Source organism: Emydura macquarii, unplaced genomic scaffold (genome assembly GCF_026122565.2).
Source record: "Emydura macquarii macquarii isolate MOO-44397 ecotype Brisbane River unplaced genomic scaffold, CSIRO-AGI_Emac_v2 contig_1644, whole genome shotgun sequence".
NCBI lineage: Eukaryota > Metazoa > Chordata > Testudines > Chelidae > Emydura > Emydura macquarii.
The window spans coordinates 24446252-24470895 of NW_027131781.1; the positions used below are offsets into that span (position 1 = coordinate 24446252).

At 39.7% G+C, this 24644-nt stretch overlaps 1 protein-coding gene across 4 annotated transcripts in view; it reads right to left on the reverse strand.

Moving 5' to 3' along the window:
* Nucleotides 1-24644, reverse strand: part of MYO1E (myosin IE) — a 131676-nt gene that overhangs the window by 21692 nt on the left and 85340 nt on the right. For all 4 annotated transcript variants that reach the window (XM_067555957.1, XM_067555955.1, XM_067555956.1 and 1 more), the window contains 8 exons: nt 23125-23210; nt 22309-22390; nt 21382-21488; nt 17515-17613; nt 13300-13444; nt 4526-4640; nt 3545-3714; nt 2833-2978 (listed from right to left, as the gene is read on the reverse strand). In XM_067555957.1, the coding sequence (XP_067412058.1) occupies nt 2833-2978; nt 3545-3714; nt 4526-4640; nt 13300-13444; nt 17515-17613; nt 21382-21488; nt 22309-22390; nt 23125-23210 (950 nt within the window). The remainder of the gene's footprint in view (nt 1-2832; nt 2979-3544; nt 3715-4525; nt 4641-13299; nt 13445-17514; nt 17614-21381; nt 21489-22308; nt 22391-23124; nt 23211-24644) is intronic.

Sequence of the window (24644 nt, forward strand, 5' to 3'; positions counted from 1 at the left end):
GCTATTCAGAGTGTCAATATCCACATGTTCTAGTGACTATGACTGAAAGCTCGCACAAACTGTGCCTCTGTAGCCAGGTGGAAGGAAAGCCAAAATTACATGGCTGTCAGCAAGAGATGGCTTCATTTCTCAAAAAAGTGAATATGGTGGTAAACCTCAAGCAAAAGAAGCCACTGATGTTTAAAAGAGATCTGGATGTTTATTACTTCAGCACATCATAATAAAACAAAAGAGAACAAATGAAGTCAAGCACACAAGGCTCTTTCACCCAACTGTCTGACGCACAATTGAGTCTACTCACTCTTACAACTATCTACTTTCTGATTACCTGGCTATTAATTAATGTCCCCCTTTAGGCACACCCTTTTACATGATCCTTTCCCAGCATGCTTGGCTGATAGCTGGCCCTTTAAATCTGGCAGAGGCAACTACTAGCAGCCCTTTGACACTCATTTTCCCTCAGAGGGCTGTAGGCTGCGAGTCCCTCCCTTACAGATTGTAAGTATTTATTTATATATACACAGAACACAGAGGATACCTATCAGCCTGTTAGAGATGCCCTTGACATAACTTAAAACACAAGTGTCAACAACTTACTGCTCTCCAATATAACCAACCCACAGCAATACTATCCCATGTAACCCCCAAGCAGAACATTAAGGAGAGGAAAAGTTGAACCTTCCAACTTCTCTGACAATTAATCACACTTTCTCCCTCCCTCCCCCCCTCAGCCCCCCTTAGAAAAATACTTTTATTCTATTCTGTACTGCTACTGTTAAACATATTGAACATATTGAAAGAAGACTAGAGTCTAGAAAATAATTGAACCCTTTGAAATGCCCTTTACTATTATACAGCCTAGATGAGTTCAGGAAAATTTAATTTGGCATATTTTTCTTCCGGAGTGTATTCAGTCATTTCTAGGTTGGCTCAGAAATCCAATTATTTAAAATATATTAAAAAACCTGCAGAATTTTCCAGGCTGAGAAAGAGTATGTGTTGAAAATTTGGGCATTGATTTGCTTATGAGAGAATAAAAGACATGAAGAATATTAATACCAATAAAACTCCATGAGGTTTTGAACTCTGCATGTTTGAAAAAGGCAGATACCTTTTCCACAGGAATACTCAGCCTTTGGTTAACATACATGCACATGAATAGGCAATAAATGAACAAGAGGAAGGAGTCTACACTGATCCAATAATTCAGTAAAAATCTATTAAGAATGGCAATGAAAACTTTTAATTCTTGCCATTGTTAGGGCAGTAGTATCTCAGATTCTCCAAAAAGTCTGGTTCTGTTACCATTAGTAACTTTTGTGTCCTGCTTCCTACTTTATGTAGCACTGCTAACCTAACTCAATATAGAACAAGAACCTGTGTAAGTAATATTCATTCTGAGTTCAGCCTCCACAAAAATGAAAACATTGAAAAAAACCATCACTATATTTTTATTTTTTTAAATCTAGAGACTGTCTTGTGCTATGTAATTTCTGAAATTTTCAGAAGCCATAAGCATTTGTTTGTGATGACAACAGCACGTTGACAACTCATGGCCAAAGACTGATTAAACATAATATCAATATAATAAATATAGAGTTCTTAATTCATCAGATTTGGTTTATCTACAGAAGGTATGCTTCCATCTGAGGTAATGAGTGTAACCGCTCTTACTGACTTGGCAGTCTGGAGGCAGGCTTCCTTTCAGCTTACTCAATACAGCTGTATACACAGAGTACTCGGGTCCTAGTCTGAGTATCTGGTTGTGATCATTTTTAAGGACTCACACACAGTTTAGTTTTCAAGTACCAGAATGAGAGACTTTACTCTAACTTCCAGCCAACACCTATTACTGTAGCTGTTCATGGTTACAGTTCTTGTCATAAATGTGTGACAAATAAAACAACACAGGCCTGCTTTGAAAATGCAGTGCAAAAGAACAAGACCAGGAATTTGTTAACCTATCTGCTTAGAAATTCCAGAGTTAGCTGGCACATTTTACACCCCTTTTCCTTTCCAAGAAAATTAGGAACAGATGTGAATTAAAAACCATACAGAAATGTGAAATTTGCCATTTACTAAGCACCTGATGTTCTGATAATTTGTCTCCCAGAATTTTAGGCTTCACTAGTAGGAGACAGGTATTTATAATGTGTACTTGGAAGTGATAAAGATGGGAATACATTTGCTTGATGTGCAGTTTCTTCCTGTTTTGTGCTGAGTCACCTGAAAGTAGGTTTCTAAGCATTATGTGAACACAGAAGTTATTTCTTCTAATTGGGGATTTGTCTGGCCCTGAGTCAGCAGAAGTACTTAGCAGACTAACCAAAACTAAAGGCTTAGTATAGAATGGCCAGAGAGAACATCACTCCAGCAAGCTTTTTCTGGCAGCACTTCAAGTAGTAGTTGGGCTCACACAAGGTGTACTCAGAAAGTATCAGGAATTACTTCTAAGATAGAATTTTGGCTCAAGAGTCAATAGCATTTCTTAACATTAATCTTGATTGATAATACAGGTGGAGAACATTTTCTGGGAAAACACTGGCCAAATCAAGAACTACTGTAAAAGAGCTACTGATTGCACCACTTTAACAGGTACACAGAAAATCTACATGTTTGTGTGTAAATGTAAGCGTGTGTACTCCTGTACCTGGCATATTGACAAGAATGCAAAAGTATTTTGGTTTCCAGAACTACTGGTCCCCTCATCTTTATAAATTTCAAATTCACTGAATAGTGCTCATAAAATCCCAGCCCTAGTAAACTATCTCCCCTCTTCTGCTCCTACATGATTTTTCTCTGCCAGAAGAAAGAACCTGCCCAGGCACTGACCTTAGGGAAATGGAAATAATTCTTTCCACCTCAATCCTCCGCTTTAACACCTCCTTCACCAGACCTTTTTCTGGACCCTGCTTCACCTTTTCACGCCCAATCAGATACATGCACTTTGGGGTGAGGACAAGATCTCGCTTCACACCCTGAAATGTGAAATGATTAAAAAAATATAAATGTACAGCACCATCAAAATACACAGGCACCTGGAATTAGCTAAATAAGAAGCACACGAGTGCTCCACAGATACATAATGTACCAGCTTTATTTTGTTTGGGGATGTGGGGGAAGGAGGATGTGGAGAAGTGGGTGAATGTTATTCAGCTTGGATTGCATTTAGATAAAGACTTAGCTTTGCTCCCTATTCTCTATTTCTTAATTCTAACACCACTTTCTACCCAGCATTTGCCAAAGCCCCCCTGCCCTTGGGACAGTAAGTCTGAAAATGATGTCACATGAATCATGGCTAAAGAGTGCAACTGCACCTTCTGTCAGAGATCATATGTATCTATTGGTCCCAAGAGTGAGAGTTTTCCTTCAGATTGAAATCCCGGGTTGTATGGAACTGCACTAGACTGTATTTACAATCAGGAACTGAGGTGTTCGAAGCATGGTGGAGTTTCCTTTATAAGGTAGTTCCTAACAAACATTGCTACAGGACTTAGACACCATGACTAGACCGACGATCATGAGGTTTTTTTTGTAATCATACCTTAAAACGCCTGTCATATTTAGTAACAGTGTCAGCAAAATCAATCTTCTCCCGTTTCCCTACAAACTGACGTAGCTCTGGATGCTCCTCCATGCCAATGTAGTCCCCAATAAAGTTCCTGTTGATGCTGTTTCGCCTTCTCTCTTTCTTGTTCAGCAAGAGATCTGAGGCTTGAACACCAGAAGTGTACATTAATAAATACTGCTAACCAAAGAACTTCCTAAATCCAGGAACAGGAAGAGCTCACAGAGCTTCAAGAGGAGCTTAACATTAGGAGAAAATTTAGGCAAATATATTTGTCTGATAGGTGAAAAAAGGCACTGGTAATACTTTTGACAGGCAGAGAGTTGTGTGCTTTGAAAGCCAGACCTATTTAAACACTTGGATGCCAAGAATGGAGAACCACCTCCAGAATTTGGGGAAGTTGTGATACCAACCTGATCTCTGTGGTTTGGAAATCTCTCGAAGAGCAATTAGCAAAAAAACATTGTAGAACTATAGTGCTTAACGAATTTGTCCCTGGAAACAAACTGTATCTATATCTAGTACCAATCCCCAAAACCTGGATTATTACTCCAAGTCCTCTGCCGTCATAACAGATTTAGTTTGTAATAAGCATCAGACATTTTTCAAAATGTTCATGCCTCACCTTTGGTTTAAAACTAAGAGCTTGCGGAAGTATCTTGCTATTGCTCAGGGAGGCAATATAGCATGACAACTCTAGGACTGAATTTGTATTAGTCCCAGGTCCCAGCTTCTGTTTAGCTGTGGGAAGCTTTCTCTTTCACGTCTTCAAAATTCTAGTTAACCTCTATCCCTACCACTTCAAATTATTAGCAAAATGCACTCAATCTCAAACAAAGCAATGCAACAGTTTGCACTGCAGGATAGGAGATATTACTTTGCTCATTTGAATCATGCTCTGTTTCTGGCGCTAGAATAATTTATGTAGCTCCTACAGTATTAGAAGTAAAGACATACCTTCTTCTCTCATTTGCACATACTTCTTCCTGGCCATGTATTTCCGCCATGCCTTCTGGATTGCTCGAGCGTATCCATCATACTTCCGTTCTCTCATCTCTTCGAGCAAAAACAGCTACACATAAAGAGGAAAAATGGGTCAGAATACTTTATATTAGGCATAAGTGGGCTTGGAAAAATCCATCTTTCACTTTCAGTCATCATAGAAGTACAGTCAGTGGGCCCAGCATCAAACTGGGAATGAAAGATCTTCCAGGGAAAGGAGGAAGTGTCCCCTGACCGTGATGTGGGCAATGATGGCTCATGTTGAGTCCACTCCTCTACTCTTTCAGCCAAAGTCTGGAGGATGGCGAATAGAGATAATCTTTTCTCCCTGCAGCACTGCTACCTCAGCTTCAGGCTGTGATTCTCTAGGACACTGTTTCTCAACCGTGTAAGTAGCAAGTACCCCCTAACTTCTGAAAATGTTAGAGTACCCCAACACTCAATTTTCCACTCTGAGCAATACAATCTTTTCCCCCTTTATCCCTGGATGACTGTATTTCTCATAAAGCAGGAGAGCTCTGAGTTCTGCAGTGCTGTGTGGCTCTGGCAGATCACAAACCCCCTGCTGTTTCTCCCCACTTTCCTCCTCCCCTTCCTCCATATAGGAGCAAAGGTCAATGCCAGCCAATCACTATGGCCTGATGGCGGGGTCACGTGGTATTCTCCTCACACAGGTGGGAACTTGTGAGGTATGAGCAGGCACTAGTGGCCCACCAGAGTGGATAGCAGTGCTCCCCATGGCCGTCCCTAGGGGGGTGCAGGCCAGGGGCAAATCACACTGTGTGCGCCCCTCTTAATGTTTTTATACTGGTAAAATCTGGGGCTGTCATAGTTGTCAATCTCACTGCACAACCAGAGCCGTGAAATTGACAAGTAAGCCTGCTGGTAGAGCCAGCTCCAAGAGTGGGCAAGCCGCTGGGCTCTCCGCCTGGCTTTCTGGGCACCGGGCTCTGAGCCGGGGAGGGGAGCTGCCACCTGGGCAAGTTGCAGGCAGCTGCCGCCTGGCTGCCAGCCCGGGAAGTGGGTGACTGCCACCTGCTCCGAGCTGGGGTAGAGGAGGCTTTCGCGAGGGCTGGGACCCGGGGATGTGGGCAGGCAGCTGCTGCCCATCTTCAAGCCAGAGTGCGGGAGGCTGTCTCTCGGCTCAGAGCCAGGGTGTGGGTGGCTGCCACCCAGCTGCGAGCCCAGCTCGTAGGGCGCAGGAGGCTGCTGCTGGGCTCCCACCTGGGAGCTGGGACTGGGTGGGACGTGGGCGGGTGCCACCAGACTTTCCAAAAAGCCAGCGGCTGCCACCCAAGCTGGCAGCTGCCGTCTGATGTCCTAAGAAGTCAGTGGGTGCTGCCCAGCTTCCCAGGACTGGGGCAGCTGCCGTCAACCTCCCAGCTAGGAGGTGGGACGGGGCGGGAAGCCGGCGGCTGCTGCCCACCTCCCTCAGAAGCTGGCAGCTGCTGCCTGCCTCCCAGCTGGGAGCTGGGACCGCGCGGGAAGCGGGTGGCTGCCGCCTGGCTTCCCCAGAAGTCAGTGGCTGCTGCCCGCTTCCCTTCAATGGGTTTTTTGCTGCGTACCCCCTGCCTGTGTCTCGCATACTCCCAGGGGTACGTGTACCACAGGTTGAGAAACTATGCTCTAGTGGGCCCAGCTCAGCCCTCCTAAGTGATCGGCTCTCCTGCCAATTGCTGCCTCTTGGCTGAATCTGGACATGACATTATCAGGGTACAGGAAGGGGTGGGGGGGTCTTGTCTTAGATAACATGTCATCATGCAATGCATAACTTGATACTACTCTCACAGGAGGCATCATAGGGTGGCTAAATACTAGCTCCTGCCCTGTCCAAGTCTGAATTTCAAACTCTTGCCTCTTGGTTACATGCTTATTCAGTGCTGGAAGCCCCCTGGATAGTCCTGTGACTCTAAGCTATGCTGGGCTCTAGGTTCCCTGCCAGACATGGCTTGGATCCTGGATCAATGAATCTGTGCACAATAATATGCTGATCTTTGGCAAGGTCTTAGGGGGTCACTGGGAAATTTCCCTGTAGGCTATATCCAGAATTTCTTGAGGATGCCCCCTTATGTTCTGAAATACTATTTTCTTGGCAAATCATACATAAGAAATGACATGCCACTTATATATAACTATATAAATATATATAACTAAAGATTTACCAGTTTAGTTAGTCCCAGGGTGCATTACCACATGTTAGAGTTCCATAACCTTTCAGTTTGTGGGATGTGTTTGGCGAGTTAAATTGTTCTTAGGAATAGAAGACAAAACTTGGGTTTATGAAATAGTGTCTTAAGTTCATATAAGTATATCCTGAGCTAGCCACTTAATAGGTATACCTATAGTGTTCATTAACAAGTGCAATGCTTTTTAGTGTTTTTAAAATAAGTAACAGTGTACCTACCGTATGTTAGTTATAGCACATTGGAAGTTAGACCCTTGATAAGCAAATAGGGTTTTATAATATCCTAGTAATTCTTAACTGTGTCTGTATTTCTACAAATCATAAGGTGGCAAAGATCAAGTTGGTTGGGGAAATGGATGTGGAGCAGAAATACGTGGCATGAGGAAGGTGTCTGCACGCTTAAATATTAATTTCTAAACTTCTGAGTTATTCTGAAGTTGAATTCTCTATGGAAATCACATATTTTTGAGGCATTAGGTAGTCCTCACTGATGCTGACATTTTCAACCGTAACTATTTCCTACTAAAGTTATCTGTTGACAAATATTTTGGGGACTGTTGCTAAACAACATGTATGCTTCGCCGCTGCAGAATTGTAATATCCCAGTCATGAGGATCCTATAGAAATTAGGGAAAAATCCTTCATAAAAATATCATATCTACTGTTTTCCATATGTGGTTGCTGGATTTTGGTTGAGAGACAGGCATGTCAACGTGTTATGCCAGGAATACAAACAGACTGTAAAACTTCACAACACATGGAACTGTGAGTAGAGATATTTACAAAATGGTAGAAACTGGTCCGACTTGACAGTACTATGTGTGGACAAAACCATGCTTAGAGCCAATCATGGCACTAGCTGGATACAAAACCAATTAAAAGTTACAGTATAGACACAGGTCTGACTGTTTCAAAAATTCCACTACACAAATTAATCAAGCAAAGTGATGAATTCTGCTACTTACTCCATGAGAAAAGGGAAGTCCCTAAAACTAGGTTATTCTCATTCCAGGGGCTCTTGGGTTTTGTACATCTTTGCAGGGTGTCTCCTAGAAAAGGCTGCTGGAATTTTTTCATGACCCTGTTGTTTTCTGACCTAGAAAATCAAAGACTCTAAACTTCCTCTTTGCTTCCCAGTACTAATTAGGGAATTTCATAAAAAATGCTTATAATATAACCTAAAAGGGGGCAAAAGGCTACCAATTACCAGTGCATTGTTGGCTATTTTAATTCCATAAAGATATTATAAAAGAGTAGCTGGCTTGTGTGTAAGTTTTTCAAAGTCACAGGGTTTGAAACTATGGACACTACCAAAAGAAAAATAATGCCATGCCAATCCAGTGTGGGTTCTAAAGCAAACAGATCTTTTCTGCATGTTCAGCAAAGTAACTAAAGCTACCAAAGTTAAATCACATGGTAAACATAAAGCTTTTACACAAAACCTAGAATGGGAAGTTAGCCTTAAAGGGAAATCCACTGAGAATGAAGCAAGTTTTAAAATGATACCAGTCAAGTAATTGGGCAGATTAATTATATTTTAGAAGGCGTTTTAAGATCACTTGTTGCTGTTATAAGGGGCTTTTCAACAAGGGACAATGGGCAGGTCTAAAAGCATCACTGCCAACCCTCTGTACACATGAATGCTTGTCTGCAATTTCTTCTTCAGCAGCAGCACTAAGAAGTCCTCCCAGTCTCTAAGCTCCTCAGACCTGCAGAGGCATTATGGGTGTTGAATAGTGCCTGGGAGTGATATTGCTATGGAACGGAGTATCAAGAAAACAGTGAAACTGACTCTACACAAAATGTTGCCAAATGCACAAACTTAATCACCTGAAGGGCTATTTGTAAAAACAGTAGCTCAAAAATTTCACACTGAAGCATGGTTTTCAGTTTTGTTTCCCTCTAACGCTTGTGATATCAGCTGTGTTGCTGAGAAAACACACAATCCTGAGCTCTTCCTAAAAGATATATTCCGATTCAAACAAAGCTTGATGTAGGAATTACTGGATGAAATTCTATAGCCTGTAATTAATGGTCACTTCTGCTCTTCATACTTATTTGTAACATAAGCTTTGCAGCTCATCAAAATAGGTCTGGCCAGTCTAGCAAGTTTTATATCTGATTAAAAAAACCAAAGTGACTGATGTTAGCAGCGCATGTTTAATGTTTTAATTGTCAGAATCAATATCTGACTTACTACCCCTGCTGTTGACACACAGCACATCCTGCATTTGATTCCAATCAGAGATACGGACAATGGCACATTTGCCAAGATATAATGCAATTGTGTGATCATGTATTGTGGATTAGATTCAAGCTTGATGGAGTTTTTGCATTTGGGACCATTAGGGACACATCAAGATAATGTCAAGAGGTTCTCAGTGGTTAATGAAATGCTAAAAAAGCATATTCAAAATGTTAAAACGTCATCTCTTCCCCCAAACTTTTGACATGTAACACAGAGTGCTGTGCTTTAAAGATACAGACCCTAAATTCCTTTTAGAAAGTGCAGTCATTGTTTGGTTTGTAGGTACTGAAATGATGTGGGCAGAAAAGGCAATTTTTCAATTTATATGTAGAAATAAGGTCAGTTAATGTGGCACTTAAATACAAAAAAATACAGAAATGCTACTACACTCCTTTTAGAGACGTGTTTACTTCTGTGTGTCTTAACTATTTAGTGCCTTCAAAGCTGTGTGTGGAATAAAAAATCCCCACCCAAACACTGACCTCACACACTAAAATGCATTAACCTGATAGTTTTAATAAAGAAAAGACAGCCCCTGGGATTGACTATGCGTATTGGATCACACGCAGAAACATGAAAAATACCTTCCTCAACACACACACACACACCCTCTCTCTCTCTCTCTCTCTCTCTCTCTCTCTCTCTCTCTCTCTCTCTCTCTCTCTCTCTCTCTCTCTCTCTCTCTCTCTCTCTCTCTCTCTCTCTCTCTCTCTCTCTCTCTCTCTCTCTCTCTCTCTCTCTCTCTCTCTCTCTCTCTCTCTCTCTCTCTCTCTCTCTCTCTCTCTCTCTCTCTCTCTCTCTCTATATATATATATATATATATATATAGCTAAAAATACATAAAAAGCTGACAGCGACTTTTACATTTTGGTACATATTGTGAGGAATTATAGTTTCTCCCCTTTTTTTAATCTCTCCATGTATGATGTGTGGGTAATCTAATGTAGCCTTCTAAATTACAGCCTTAAATATCAGTGTGATGTCATGAACGAGTCATGGTATAATGTATCAATATAGAAGGTGACATCACAAAAAACTACAAAAGATGTCATAGTTAAAACCTTGGGAGCTATCCTGGCAGAAACGTATGTTCCCTTATTACAGTGATCAGATGTCCTGATATTATTGGGACTGTCCCGCTATTAGGGACTTTGTCTTAGGCTGTGTTTATACTGACAGCGGCAAATTTGCCACCGCCAGATCGATCTTTCTGGATTAATTGAGCAGTCAGTTTAGACCCGCTCAATCGATCAGAAAGTCAACTAAGTAAATCCACCCCCTCAAGAAGCGTAGCGCTGCGTTGACGGGAACGCTGTTCCCATCGGTGCAGCACAGTGTGAACAGCACGCAGAAGGGAAGCAGAGCAGTCGACGTGAGTTACGCAAACTACTCTGTGTAGTTTGCGTAACTCCCGTCAACTGCTGCCAAATCGCGAGGTAAGTGTAAACCAGCCCTTATATAGGACCCTATTACTCCCCTCCCGGCTCCATTTTTCACACTTGCTATTTGGTCACTCTACCCCTTATACAAGTGCAAAATCTGGAAATAATCACACACCAGTCACACACAAAATTAGATGCTTTTGGCATGTTCTAGATTGGATAATCCAGGACCCAGGAGAATAAATGTAAGCATATGAGTTAAATGGACATAAACCAAAATCCTTGGGATGGTTCCTTTTTTCAGCGGAGCTATTCTGAGAAAACACCGATCAGAGGCTCAGAAATAATTTTTAAAAATAGTTAGAGATTCTCAGTAATGGTCAGAAAAGGATGAAAATAATATGTTTCAATCAAGCCAGATTTACAGTTTTGGCTTACTAGAATTGTTCAGTAGAACAATTTGCATAATTACCATGGAATATTTCACTGCATCAATTTATGGCATTGCAAATTTTGTTGTTAAAAGGCTGCCTTTTTTTGTAGGAGAAAATTTCTCTTCCTTTGTTAGGGCTGGTTTTAGCATCAGCACGACCAGTCAGGTAACTATAGCATGATTAAATCATAAAAATATTGTCCAGATTGGTGCTTACTGTCTCTCGCTATGGTTTGTTAAACTGCCATGAGCAATTTGTTTCAAGCAGCCAATAATAGATCCCTGAAAAACCCTAAAAACCATGAGATGAAGCAGCAAATGTAGACTTCAAAAAATCCTTTGCTCAATTTAGCTCCTGGAATCTTGAAAGACTTAGAAATGCTCTAAAAATGGGGTGTCGTACATATTGATATTTTAAACAAAAAAGAAACTCAAGCTAGTACAAACCATTTTCTCTGGGTCTCACTTCCCCTTGTACGTGAAGACAGTTATTTATTCAGGTGTGTAATGGAAATAACCAAGGCCTCCTGTGTGCCATTCATAAAACCTTACTTCACAGTTACCTGGCAACTCTCCATCTATAGAAAGCTTATAAAATTCCCTTCACAATGATGCAAGCACCAGATAGGATTTCAGCACACAGTCTCTCGTCCTTCTACTGATGTCAATAGCAAAACTTCAATCAAATTCAGCGGGGGCATGATCACGCTCTTAATCAGTGCACTTTAGGTTACAGCAACATTACTGATGTTGCATCCTGTCAGCACATACTTTTTTTTTTTTTTGGCCAACAGTCATGCTAATTGCAGTATAGCAAAGCAAAGCAGCCCATCAGCTATAATTTAAGGCCATCAAAGTCACACACTCCCTCATCCAATAAAAATATTAAGATTAAAAAAAGTGCTGTTCACTGTAAGATAAGTTGTGAAACAAAAATACCGGAGAAATTCTTTTAATAAAAAATGAATGTATTCATTACATGGTCAGTTCCTTTCACACTCCCCCATAGCAAATCAAATGCTTTTTTTCCCCCGTAACAATCACAGGCCTCCTTTTATTTTGACACAAACAAAATATAAGCTTACATGAGTCATTAAAAGCTTCACTTCACTCAAAATTAATGCAACCCTTTCTAACAATTTGAATAATTTAATAAGCCAATACTGTGGTGCCAATGGCTGGGTACATTTTTCGGGGAAGATATGTGATCTCGGAGCTGGCTGGAAAATATGCATCTCTCCCTTCATGGAAAATTTCAACTTTTTTGTCAAAACAGAAAATTTTTTTGGTTCTCAGCCAAAAACTGCCAAAATCCCCCAAAAGTCAGGTTTGGTTTTACCAATGAAAAAAACTGAACATTTTTGAGGAAAACAAATACTTCCTGTGAATATTTTAATTAAGTTAAAAATCCAATTCTCAGTTTTGTCATAAAACATATTTTGTCATAAAATTTTCCAGGCAGCCTTCATGATCTATTAGGCTTTTGAATACTCTTTCAAGGGAAATCATGGAAGTAGCATCACATGACATTTAAAACTAAACAGGACAACGCACTAGAAAAATGTACTGGAATGGGAACAGTCCACTGACTCAGGCCCTGATATCCACTGAAGTTCATGAAAAGACTTTTGTTGACTTCAGTGGATGTTGGACCAGGCTCTAAGTGAACCACTAGGTCTTGTGCCATCACTAATGAATGTGATTCTGTTCCAAAAGTCTGATTGTCTCAGGACTGAAAAGGACTACATGATGCTGAATGGGTTATGTTTTCCCACTAAAAAGGAGCTTTTTTGAGTAACAAATGTAAAAAAAAGAAAAAAATTTTCAACAGAAGTTGTTGAACTTGAATTTTTTCAACAAGAGTTCATCAAATATTGTGATAAATACTCAGTACAGCTCCCTAATGGGGTCATATCTCACATCTCAGTCATGATAGATGCTGATCTATTACTGGAAATACAAAATTTCTTCTCCATAATATTTTGGGGATTTTATCTGCAGTGATTCTACCCCTCATCAGTTAAGTTTGTGATTGATAAATACTTGTTTTATTTCTTGTTCCGATGGTTACACATATGCTTTCAGAGCTTGACTCCTCCAATACTGCAGTTTCTTACAACCAACTAAATGCAAATCATGTCCTATGTAACACTCACGTACTTTGTAACAAAACCCCCTTTCCAAAGAATTCTCACATCCTGCTTTGCCTTCCTTAGGAAGACTTTCTCATGCTCACTGTGTTATGGGAAGTCAGGCAGCAGCCTTATTACATATTGCGCACATAATAAAAGCACCTCTAAGCCTTGTTTCCATCCTTAGAGTGGACTTGTGTGTGACCTGTCAAGCCTGGCTAGAATGAAATTATTCCAGCCCTCTCAGGTCCTGCCCATAAAGGCCCCTTGCACAGCCTGAGAAGGCAGAACTGTACCAATGCCAATCAAATTGTGCCATGCTCAGAGACTCAAGCTCAGTCATACTCACAGACTCTGGAGCTTTGATGAAGATCTTAGTTTTCCCAAGCTGGTATTGGTCAGGGTCCATGTTGACTGACTGGAGCAGGTGAAGAACCCCTTGTTTCTCATCTCCTTTCCAGGAAGGCCAGGTTGCTTTGGTCAAAATGGCATATCTGGCAGTAAGAGAAGACAAATATTAAGACTTGGCATCACACAGCAGGGGAAGAATGCCCTTGGCTCTTAACCAGTACTGCCCCTAGGGTTGGCCCCTCTGTTCTGTGTAGTCCCAGTGCTTATAGAGATTATGGAAAGACACACAAATTTATGGGTTTTCTCTTTAACCAAGATTGGGCTGTCCAGTATGAATAACTACAATGTCGTCGGTCCCAACCTTTCCAGTCTGTCTCCCTAAGCCAATAGTAGGCAACTAAAACACATACCACAAGCTTTGCTTCCTTAACCCTAGACAATCTCAGGACAAATAGGTTCATCAGCAGTATTTATAATGAGGTCATCAGTAACTCATCCTTGACACCTCACTGACTCCTCCCCAAATACCTGGCTTGTTTCCCATTCCAACCCTTCTCCGCCCTACTCCTCTCATCCTTGTTATGGCATTTGTGAAGCACCTCTAATTTCTACGCTAGTAGCTAGCCTCACGCTCTGTCCAGCTGTTGCCAGCAGCTGGCCTGCTCTTCAGCACAGAGCCATTCTGGGCTCTGTGGCAGGAGGCCCCTGGCTTGGCCTTTCCTACAGGAGGATGGGGAGGGACTTTGACTCTGGCCCCCTGCTAGAGACAGAGCCAGTCATGGGAGAAATGGTGGTTCCTGGAAGAGAAGAGGCAGGACAGGGTGGCATTCACTGCTGGCAGGACTCCTGCCCCAGCCTCTCTTCCCCTTGGTATGAAGACCCATAGCATTCTCCTTAAACCCTGGAAATTAGCTAACTCCCAGGTTACAACCACTTGGCAACTGCCCAGTTTTCTAAGGGTTAACTAGATAGAAACATGGAGTTTGGAGCTCACGGGGCCAGAGTTACAATGCTTTTTTCTTCCACTGCCCACTGACGGGCTAGGCTTTATCTGCCTCACCCTGTCTGCAGATAAGTAATTTTTCTGAGCTGCAGCACTTTGGTGAAAATTGCCCCCCAAAATCAATCATGTTCATCTCCATTTTGGACAACCTTATCACAGCTTTGTTTTCCTAAGGCCTGCCAGGCATGCTGGGGTACAGTGTAAATCATGTTTATTAGTGGAACTATTTGAATAGTGGAAAAAAAAAAAAAGTGATAAAGTGTTGAATTTGATTCACTATCGTTCCTGAGTTCCTTCTACTCCTGAGGATTGAGGCAACTTCTGGGAGTTAATGACAAAGTTTCCAGACCCTGAAACTGCACAAATGGTTATTTATTACAAAATTAATAGTGGGGAAACTCATTTTTAATTGTTCTCCTGTCTAAAACATTTCCCAGTTAGGGATCAGATGCCATGCAACGCAGATGACAAACCACACAACACAAATAACAGGCAGTTACAGGCAATAGATTGTGAACAACCTAAAATGTGCAAATTACTTGTCCAAACTTCAGCAAAAACTTATGAACAGCAAACATACGAGAAGAAAACTGGGAGAATTTGTGAACAATTCAGTAACTAACGAAAGGGACTTCATCTGTAATGACTAACTTGACCAGCTCTATTTATAAATGTTTAAGGATCAAATGCTGAGGTAATAAGCAAGATGGTGTAACTTGGACAATACTAGGTTTCTCTAAAACTATCTTAGACCAAGGTATACCCACCCTGATGCATCAGGGAGTATAAAGTTAGTGTAATTTATATGGAGGAGCAAGAAGAAGCTGTAAATAAAAGAGGTTCCCACCCTGTTTAATTTCCAGCTTCTTCTGGCTGTTCAGCATGTAAATTCATCAGCAGAGTGAGTTTAAGTAGGTCTAAGGAATCTGAATATAGGGGACTCTAGGTCAGCGTAAAGAAAAACTAAGTTATACTATCTTGCATTTTCCCTCTGAATTTGACCCTAAGTCTTACAAGTTACATATCATAAATTCTAGCCATTTTTTAGGGGAGAGGAAGGAGTGGAAATCAGAGACTAAAATACTTTAAATATAAATAGTAATCTTCACAGCTATAAAAAAGTAATACTCTAAAACTCTTTTTTTCCCTTCCAGTTACATCCACCACGATCACTTCACACATTGAATGCTGCGAAGTGTCTAAATATGTAACAACATACAATGGTATTATATTGTATATTGCCATGTGGCACAGCACTCCCCTCAGACATATCTCTGTGTATTTTATAATTCTGTCCTTTTCAATTAATGTCCTTCTATCTGGGCTTGCAAGCTCATGCAATATTAGGTGGCAGAGTGATTCAGGCACAAGTGCTGAGCCTGTGTCTAAAATGCTTTTGAAAAAATTCCAAATCGTGACTGCCAAAAAAAAAAAATCCATTATAAATCCACAGTAAGCAATTATGTCATATGTCTAAATATGGGAGTCTGGGGTTTAGTTCTTGGATTGGTTCTGCTTTAAAACACACAGGCCTTTTCAGTGACATTGGCTTTTTGCATGCAAATGTAAATTTCAGACATAAAAGTCCATTCAGCCCAGAAATCTCCACTTACATAGAGCTGCCAAGGAGCTCCCAATGAAAACAACTGCACAAGCATGCATTTCCTGTCCATCCCATGCCTTAGCCCACTTTTACTCACACTGACTCATCCTGTCAGAACAGAGCTTGTTCTGGATGTTAGGTAACTGTGAATGGAAAGGGTGCAGGAAGAGCTTTACTCATAACAAGAAGTTAAACTTTACAAAACTGCACTGAAGCAAAGAGCTAAATCCTACTGCCAGGGGGTTCCATGGACCAAGACTGGCTGTGGATTTCTGTCTGTAAGAGTAGAAATCTATTCACCTTCTTCCCGAAGTATGGTGTGGCTTTCACTGTGCACATCTCTCAGAGAGATTTTTGGATCTGCATGGCTCTAATACATGGTCAATGTTCAACTATTATCTAGCTGAGGCGAGATTTAACATGCATTATTGGTTGCTTATTATGTCTGCCAAACAGAAAATGCTTCATTCTTCAAGTTGTATTTCTTCAGCATAACATCTGAAGTACATTTATATTTTACTGGAAGACTAGGAGCAGAATAAATCATGTGAAGCATTGTTCCACAATGAATTATCTCAGAAAAGGGGCCAAATGAATCCCTGGAAATACTCTAATGATTTCTCTGGAACTGCACCACTCATTAATTTTGCCCACTGTTTTTAAAAAAGGGGGGAAACGTGCTAAAAATCATGAGGTTTCTGGGCAGGACTCTGCTTCATACCATGTGTACTGTCACTAAGAGAGTTGCTTCCAAAAAGGACGCAATATTTTGTATCTTGGTGCATCATTCCTTGGATTTTCTTGATCCCAGCATATCTGATTTTGCACAAGAGTATGGTACTGAGACTGAACTGTTCTTCTTGGTTGACAGTCTCATGATGATAAATGAAAACAAGATGTCCATGCTCATTATTCTAGATTTATCCACTATCTTGAGTAGTTCTGTTCCTTTCTCTATGAGGCACACAGCGGAATGCTGGGTGATCTGCTTATCTCATCCTTTGCAACAATAACGTTTTTTTAGAATTAAAGCTTAGATTCTCGAATATAAGATGGAAGCTTCCAAAATAAAGTACCAGCTTGCTGATCAATCAGATTGGTCTCTATTTGATTCTGGGTAGCCATGTGTCAATTATTCCACCAAAGGCTGGAATATATATATTAATATTTGGTTGAAATTACTTTCATTTGAGTGTCTCAGCCAGCAGATAATTGCCATGTTAATCTACAAATACAGTGCTAGCCCCACTATAAGGCATTCAATGGAGTGTTGCTTTCATAGACTGGAGTGTACTCTGCTGAATACTTTGCTAGCTCTCTATTCCTACAGATTTTAATTCTTACCTCTGCGGGATCCTTATAGCACCGCAATAGGAACTGATACTTTAGGTAAATTGAGAGAAGAACATAATTCTCAATGGCAAAAAGTTGGCTTTAAAAGCCTTTGTTCTTTTAAATCTCTATGTAAACTGCAACTGCATATTGCACAGTAAAAGTTAATGGGAGAGAACTAGAAGTTTTTTCAGGGCTCGTGGCTTTTCTTTCCTCCTCTTTCCCTGCCCATCTAACAAATCACTGTACAGCATCACTGCAATGTAATACTATACCTCTGCAAAAACTTTTTGAATACCCGTCTGTAGGCATAGCCTGCTCTCCTTACTCGAATATTTTCTTTCAGCCCTAGGTATTCCACTTGATGCTTTACCCTGTGGGAAAAAACACAGTGAGATTTATAATTCTTTTCTTTTCAGCCTATTTATGAATATATATATCCTTAAAATTCTATAGTCTGTTTAAAGTCTCTAGTTCTGAACCGCATCCATATGTGCGTGCTCACACAGAGCATATAGGGAATACTATTCAAACTGTATGTCACTACATGGAGGAATGAAAATGTGGATCCCAGCAAGACTGGGGTGCAGTTATTGTAGCTGTTCTGTGCCTCTCCCTCCTAAGTTTATTCATTACAGTTTTTCCTAGTTTAGAGAAGGATGAGCATTTGGTTAAGCCTGTTCTCATTTGTTTAGAGGTTTCTTAAACAGAACATTAACTTTCCAATTTTACTTTGTTATTTTTTTTCCTTCAGTTTAAATTAAAGTTCTAATGGATAATTCAGGATTTGATTAGTCCACAGTTCTTGGCTCTAATGCTTAGCCATAAAAAGCTAAGTAAATGCTGATCTACATAAATGCCCCAAATACTGAGATGACATAGGCAGAAGGAATAGGAGACTAACTTGTTTTCTTTTATTGAAGATTTTAAATTTTTACCTGCACTTTACATAGCTCAAAATTAGACAGTAGGTAGGCCATACATAGTATCTTATCTTGGGCTATTCAGGCTCAACATTGTGCAAGTAGAGCTGAGTTTGATGGCCAAAGGATCAAAATACCACACTTCTGGAGTACAAGGGGCTGGAAAGCAGAGAGGCTGGGCAGTGTGTCCCTGAGTTCCATGGTCCTATCTCTGCCATACTGAAGAAGGAAGATTTGTGGCAGGCTGGGAGCGTGGCGGGAGCATGTTCAGCCAGTCTGCACACTAAAGAGTTCTAAAGGCCACAAGCCCTGTAGGCTGGCACCAGTCCCATGGGCTGAACTAAGAGCTGTACAGTCAGGCTGTGGAGGTGCTCTGTATCCTGTCTATGGGCTGAAGGGGAAAATGTCATTCCTCTGACAGCTCTATAGTTCCTCTGTGTAAAGCCCTTTTACTTCAGTTCTGCACAGGGGCTAAGGGTTTCATCTTAAATCTCAAAGGGGAAAAAAGAAAGTTGAAGAAAAGGCTTCTCTTTGGGACTTCGTTCTCCCCTTCTGGAGCTTGGGAGCATGCTTTACATTTTTCTAAATTAAAAAAAAAGTATATCCTGTTAGACCACTTTTTAAAGCTTAGCTATTAACTCCAAATAAGGGACTATCTATCAGAGAACTTTTGTTTCTGTTGTATGAGTCCTGCTTTGCTGCTCTGCATTTCCTTAGTTTCCTGAATGTTTATAATTCACATCAAATAGCTGGAGTGAGTGTGTATTAAAATGATTGATTTTTGTTTAGGTCCAAATCACAATAGCTTGTAATAAGAAGCATCAGAATTGCTAAAGTTTTAATCATGTGACTTCAACAAAACACTGCTGTTAAAAATCCTTCTTTAAATTAGATATATAAATTTTTTAAATCTTTTGCTTACCATTTCTCCATTCTTTACAAAGACCTATTTCAAATTCTGGTACCTCTCAACTGTTGCCTTACTGGAGTTATTTTCAAAGTTTAACTTCATTCCAAGCCTCTGACATACAGGATGTATTGCCCATTGATTTTTTTAATCGAGACATTCCTTTTATATGACTCACTCTATAAAAAGGGATAATTTCTCATTTTTAAAATCCCATGTTGTCAATGACAAAACCCTCTAGTTATTTCTTATTTTTAATAAAAGTTTGTAAAAATGGTTTTCTTAAAACATTGTAAGGTGCTTTTTGAATTTCAAAAACTCACAGTAAGAAGTGCTGCACGTTTTAATCTTACAATGTTCAAGAAACTGAATTAGGTTTTGTACCCATTTCAAGGCTTCTGGTGCAGTAACAGTAGAGAGATGAGGTTCAAAAATATATTTTCCTGTTTATAGCTTTCCCTCCTGTTCACACATGGAATAATGCAGTGGAACAACAATACAACTCCCTTTTTCTTACTACTCTGCCAATATCAGTGTCCAGCACTACACAATGTCTGAAACATTTCTTTTTTCTCCTTTCTTTTTCCTGGGGATAAAAAAAAACACTAAAATTCTCCCTCTAGGCATCAGCCTCAAACAGAGTCAAGGTCCGGGAATTCTGCTAATACAGAAATTTTGAGTTTCAGGCCAAGTGGCTGTACCAGAATGGAAAAAAAAAAAAACACATTTTCAAGAAACACCCCAAATTTTGGAATAAACAACTAATCCTGCTAAAATTTAGATTTGATACAATTTCTGTCTTAAAAAGAGTGCTACAGTTTCTAAAATTATTTGATTGAAATACAAACCTGGAGTGACATGGGTTTGTGTAGCACAGAGTAACTCAGATTTCTCTTGGCAAAATTCTCTCTTTAGCAAAACAACAACATTTTTGAAGTCCAATAACATGCTAATAAGTAAACAGATCAGATATGCTGTTACAATCATTTTTAAATGTGTGTGCATTGGTGTGGTACATGAGACTAAATGACCCCAGGAAGATATTCCTTTCAAAAGCTAAACCAACATTGTTCAGCAAAATACCACTGTAGCTATTTCAACCCAGTTAGATGTATTTCCAGTGTCACTGAACGTTCCCATTGCAGTAAGATCACAAGACTATGTAAGGAAAACAGCAAAACAAAAAATCCCTTTGGTCAGTTCCATTAATCTTCACTATAGAAACAAACTGCAGTCTACAGTTTTACTTAGGGATATGCATATGAGCAGATCTGCCTTTCCTTGGGGACATCACTAACAGCTAGGAAGAATTTCTGGGTGTTTGAGGCTTTACTACGACAGATAGAATATAAAAACAAAATCCAGTTTAACGAATGAGAGATCATTACTTTTAAAAATGAGGAAAAGTGCTCATAGTTATAAGGATACAGGATATCAGTTTACTTCTGGGGCTGGTATCACACAGTGTGTTGTATTCTATTTATCTGTACTTCATCGCCATTTATCTAAGCAATGCAAAACACCACACATCTTCAGAAAACAGAGTCTCAGAGCCTGAGTCCAAATGTCTACTGCAATTTTAAAGCCCTGCAACCTGAGCCCTGCAAGTCTGAGTCAGCTGGCCTGGATCAGCTGTGACTTTGCCAGGGGTCTTTTATTGCAGTGTAGACATACCCTGAGTGATTTCTATTCAGACTGCTAGCTAATAAAAATGTAAACCAAAGTAGAGAAGACAAAATGTCTCCTATATTTCATTTGTACATCTATACAACATCTCCTATTCTTCATTTATACATTTATATATCTACACCATTTTGGTGTATATACTACATTCAAAGTTTAATTAATAAAAGCACCAGTAAGCATTGTGCTGGATTTTAACTACCTAGTAAAAGCTATGTTTTTCAAAGCAGCAAACAAAAGTTACAAGCTACATCCTGTTTGTGTGTAACAGGATTTGGGTGTGTAAATCCTATTGTACTGCTCTGAAAATATAACCCTTAATTACCAGCCAACTTACTTAAATATATTCTGTAAATTGTGATTACCCGTAACTGACTAGGAAAAGACTAAGATTAATTAATAATGCTAAATCAAACAAGACTACTGAGAGTTACCTCAGAGTTTAAGAGAGGCCACAGAATAAGTGTTATATACCAGGTCTTATTTCTGAAAGATTCTCTTGAGTACTGTGCCCAGAACTGTTTGTCTGTATGCTGTGTGAATATAAATGCTCTATTTCTGTAGCTCACAGGAAGCCCTGTTTGGATTATTATGTGGCTCTACCCACCCCATCCTTGGCTAACTCATACCTGCTGTCCTCCCAGTCTCGAGGCTTCTTTGTTTCATTGGGCTTGATGCAGCGGATGTAGTGAGGTGTACATTTCATCAGGGTACCAACGAGATCATTTGCTTGTTTCTGTGAAATGAGAAACAAAATTTAGATATGAGCTGATTCAGGTAAATCATCTAGGACATTTCTACAAAGCGCCAGTCGTCACTGCTACTTCGCTGACCACCACAGTATCTTTGGATAATGTGCAGCATGAGTCAGCAAGTAGCCACATTTGTGGGTGTCTACAGAGAGATTCAATGTAACCCTGCGAAAGGGCTATATGGAAATAGTCACGTACATGGGGGAAAAAAGTCATAGTTCACAAGGAGTTTCCATTAAAAATCTCAAAAATTGAAGGCCAGAAAGGATGCTATCAGTAACTTTTACATTACTGGACAGTTATCTTTCTATTTCTTGCCTCTTGTTTTGTATAAGTCATCTTTGCTCAATCAAAAAAAGGAAACTTTTCCATTTTATTGATTTGAATAGTAAAATATACCCATTGTAATCTCTAGGCACCTGTACACACTGAGTGCACAAATTAATACAACCAGATTGACTTTACATCCACTGACAAAGTCCACCAACTGCCACTACACTGACTTATGTTCCCAACACTATGCAAATATTAAGTATGAAGCGGTCACAAGGTCTAACTCAGCAATTCAGTTAAAACAGATGTCACATAGGTAGGTTAGAAAAATCTTCAGTAACTGTTGGTATAGGAGTCTCAGATGGGAAACTGGCTTTTTTGTCCCTTTATTTAGGCTAGGGCATCAGACTTCTCTGAGTTGATCCTGTTACTGTAAAAGGAAAGTTTTCAAGGGCAAAAATAATGCCAACTTCAAGAAAAATTGTCCATGCCCTTTCCCCATTATGTCCAAGATACATAAACTGAGCATACCTTAATTTTACTGCCAGCAGTGGTTGGCCGGCCTTTCTTGTCTGCTTGGAGGTTTTCAGGAAATAGAGCCTTTATAAAAGGTCTGGAAAAGGAATAGCAAGATGTGTTGGTGTATGAGTACAGGACAATCATGCATTGTACACAATGCAATATATCAAGAGATACATGGTGGAAACTGGTGGTTTAGTAGAATACGTATGATTATTTACAGTCATTTGTGAAAGCAGCCATACCAAATCAATCTAAGGTCAACATTTTCCAACAGCTTTATCTGCATACATGTCCTCTGCTTTTTCAGTGATCCCTTTCACTGACACATAAATTTCTGAAGGATCACAAAATCCCAGATTCAAAGGAATATTATGTGGATAGCCTTAATTTTTTTTAAAAAGTTAACACATCAACATTATTAATTAAAATATACAATATTTAAAATGCTACTTTGTATCTTCAACCCAGAACCTTTCATCTGATGATTTCAAAGCACTTTACAAACTATTGGACTAGATCCTGACACCCTTATTCAGGGCTAGATTCTGACCATGTCTAGCCTGCCAACTGATCATACCTGGTCTACCTTTGGCCTGATCTCCACTGACCTTGCACCTTTTGTACTCATTCACATCAGTGCAAGGTGAGTCCAAACTGGCTACAAAATACTACCCTTCTGATCTGGTCATATTTTATACCCACTTTGCACAGGTGTAAATGACTATGCCTGATGCAAGGCAGTGGAGAATCAGGCCCTTTGCATCTACTTGAACCAACACACTAGTCCCCAAAAGTGTAAGCTTTAAATAAGTTTTGTCTACGTACAGCTCACTGCTTTGCATGAGTTCAATCAAGTCCATGAAAAGAACATCCCGATTCCTCTCACAGAATCCATCCATATCATAGGATACCTGGGCCAAGGTGGAAATCAAATAGAGAGAACCTGACAATTAAACAATTTTTTAAAACCCCCATGATTTTTCTGTTGATCTGATTGTGTATATAATTTGCCTCATGAATTTGTCATGTAAGACTTAGCGGAGATCAGCTATGTATTTAGAATATAATGAAAAAGAATACCACACAGCTGGTTAATGAGATGCAACAGCCTGGGAATAAATTTAGTCTCATATAGGGAAAAACAACAACAATAAACATTCTGCATAATCAGTGTTTTCTGTAATTAAATAAGACCAATGAATATTGTAGTGTTAAAAAAAATCATGAACAAACAGGAAAAATATAGCAAGACATAGTACAAAATAATAAGCAGAACACCTGCATATTTACTTCAGATTTAAGGGGGACACCATCAAGGATGGATTTCCTTTCTGTCTGAAAATGTTTTACTACTGCTGTTACAACCAACACCTAAAATTACTATAACTGATGGCTTAGAGGGGGGAAATTTATATTATATATAGTTAGTGCATTTGACAGCATTTTCTGTGAAGTCAGTTTCACTGTTCCTCCTGTGTAATTCATTTCCCTTCTGGTTTTGCTGGGTCTCTCACACTGCCACAGATAGAGAAAGTCATTTGTAAAAACCACAAAAATTGTCAGAGAGACTTGGGGACAGATGTAATAGCCAAAAATATTTTTGACTTGTTTTCTTTAAACTGACTAGATTTCAGGTTAAGTTCCTTTATTTCACTCTTCTAAAAAAAAGAAAAGAAAAGAAAAAAAGACTCTCTTAATGGTATCATAGCACTGCCGTCCATAACGGAAACAATTTTTGCAGTCAGTAGACAAGAGAGAAAAATTGGGATTGACTGTTTCTGCATGTTGAAGTCTTGCTAGTTTTATCGCCATGCCAAGAGACATGTATGGTAGGCTGATACCGAAACCCCTCTAGTAATAAGCTATGCCAACCAGAATACATGAAATATTCTGCACCTCACTGTTGTCCACAAGCTACTGCAATAAGAAAATACTGGGTGAAATCTTGGTCTCATTGAAGACAACGGCTTCATTCAAATTTTCACTTAGAAGGTTGTGTTGTGTTCTTTTCAATTGCCTAACAACCAATGGTAGGTTGCTGATCTTCTAGCCACTCACACATAGTATGCCATGATAAATAGTTGGACTATATTTTATTAGAAAATTGCTTTAATCTAACTGTTAAGCATAGTTGTGGTTTCCATTGGAAACACCACTTTTCAGAGGCTTATAATTCAGCTGCTTTCATTCATATTGATCTAAATTCTGGCAACAAACTGTCAGTCATTTGTCTTTTTCCTCTCTTCCAAGAAATATTTTAATACTTTTTGCTTTTTCTTCACACCTCCTAGTTTTGCAAACTGTTAAACCTTAGACATACTGATTGCTTTGGCAATTAAGCAGGA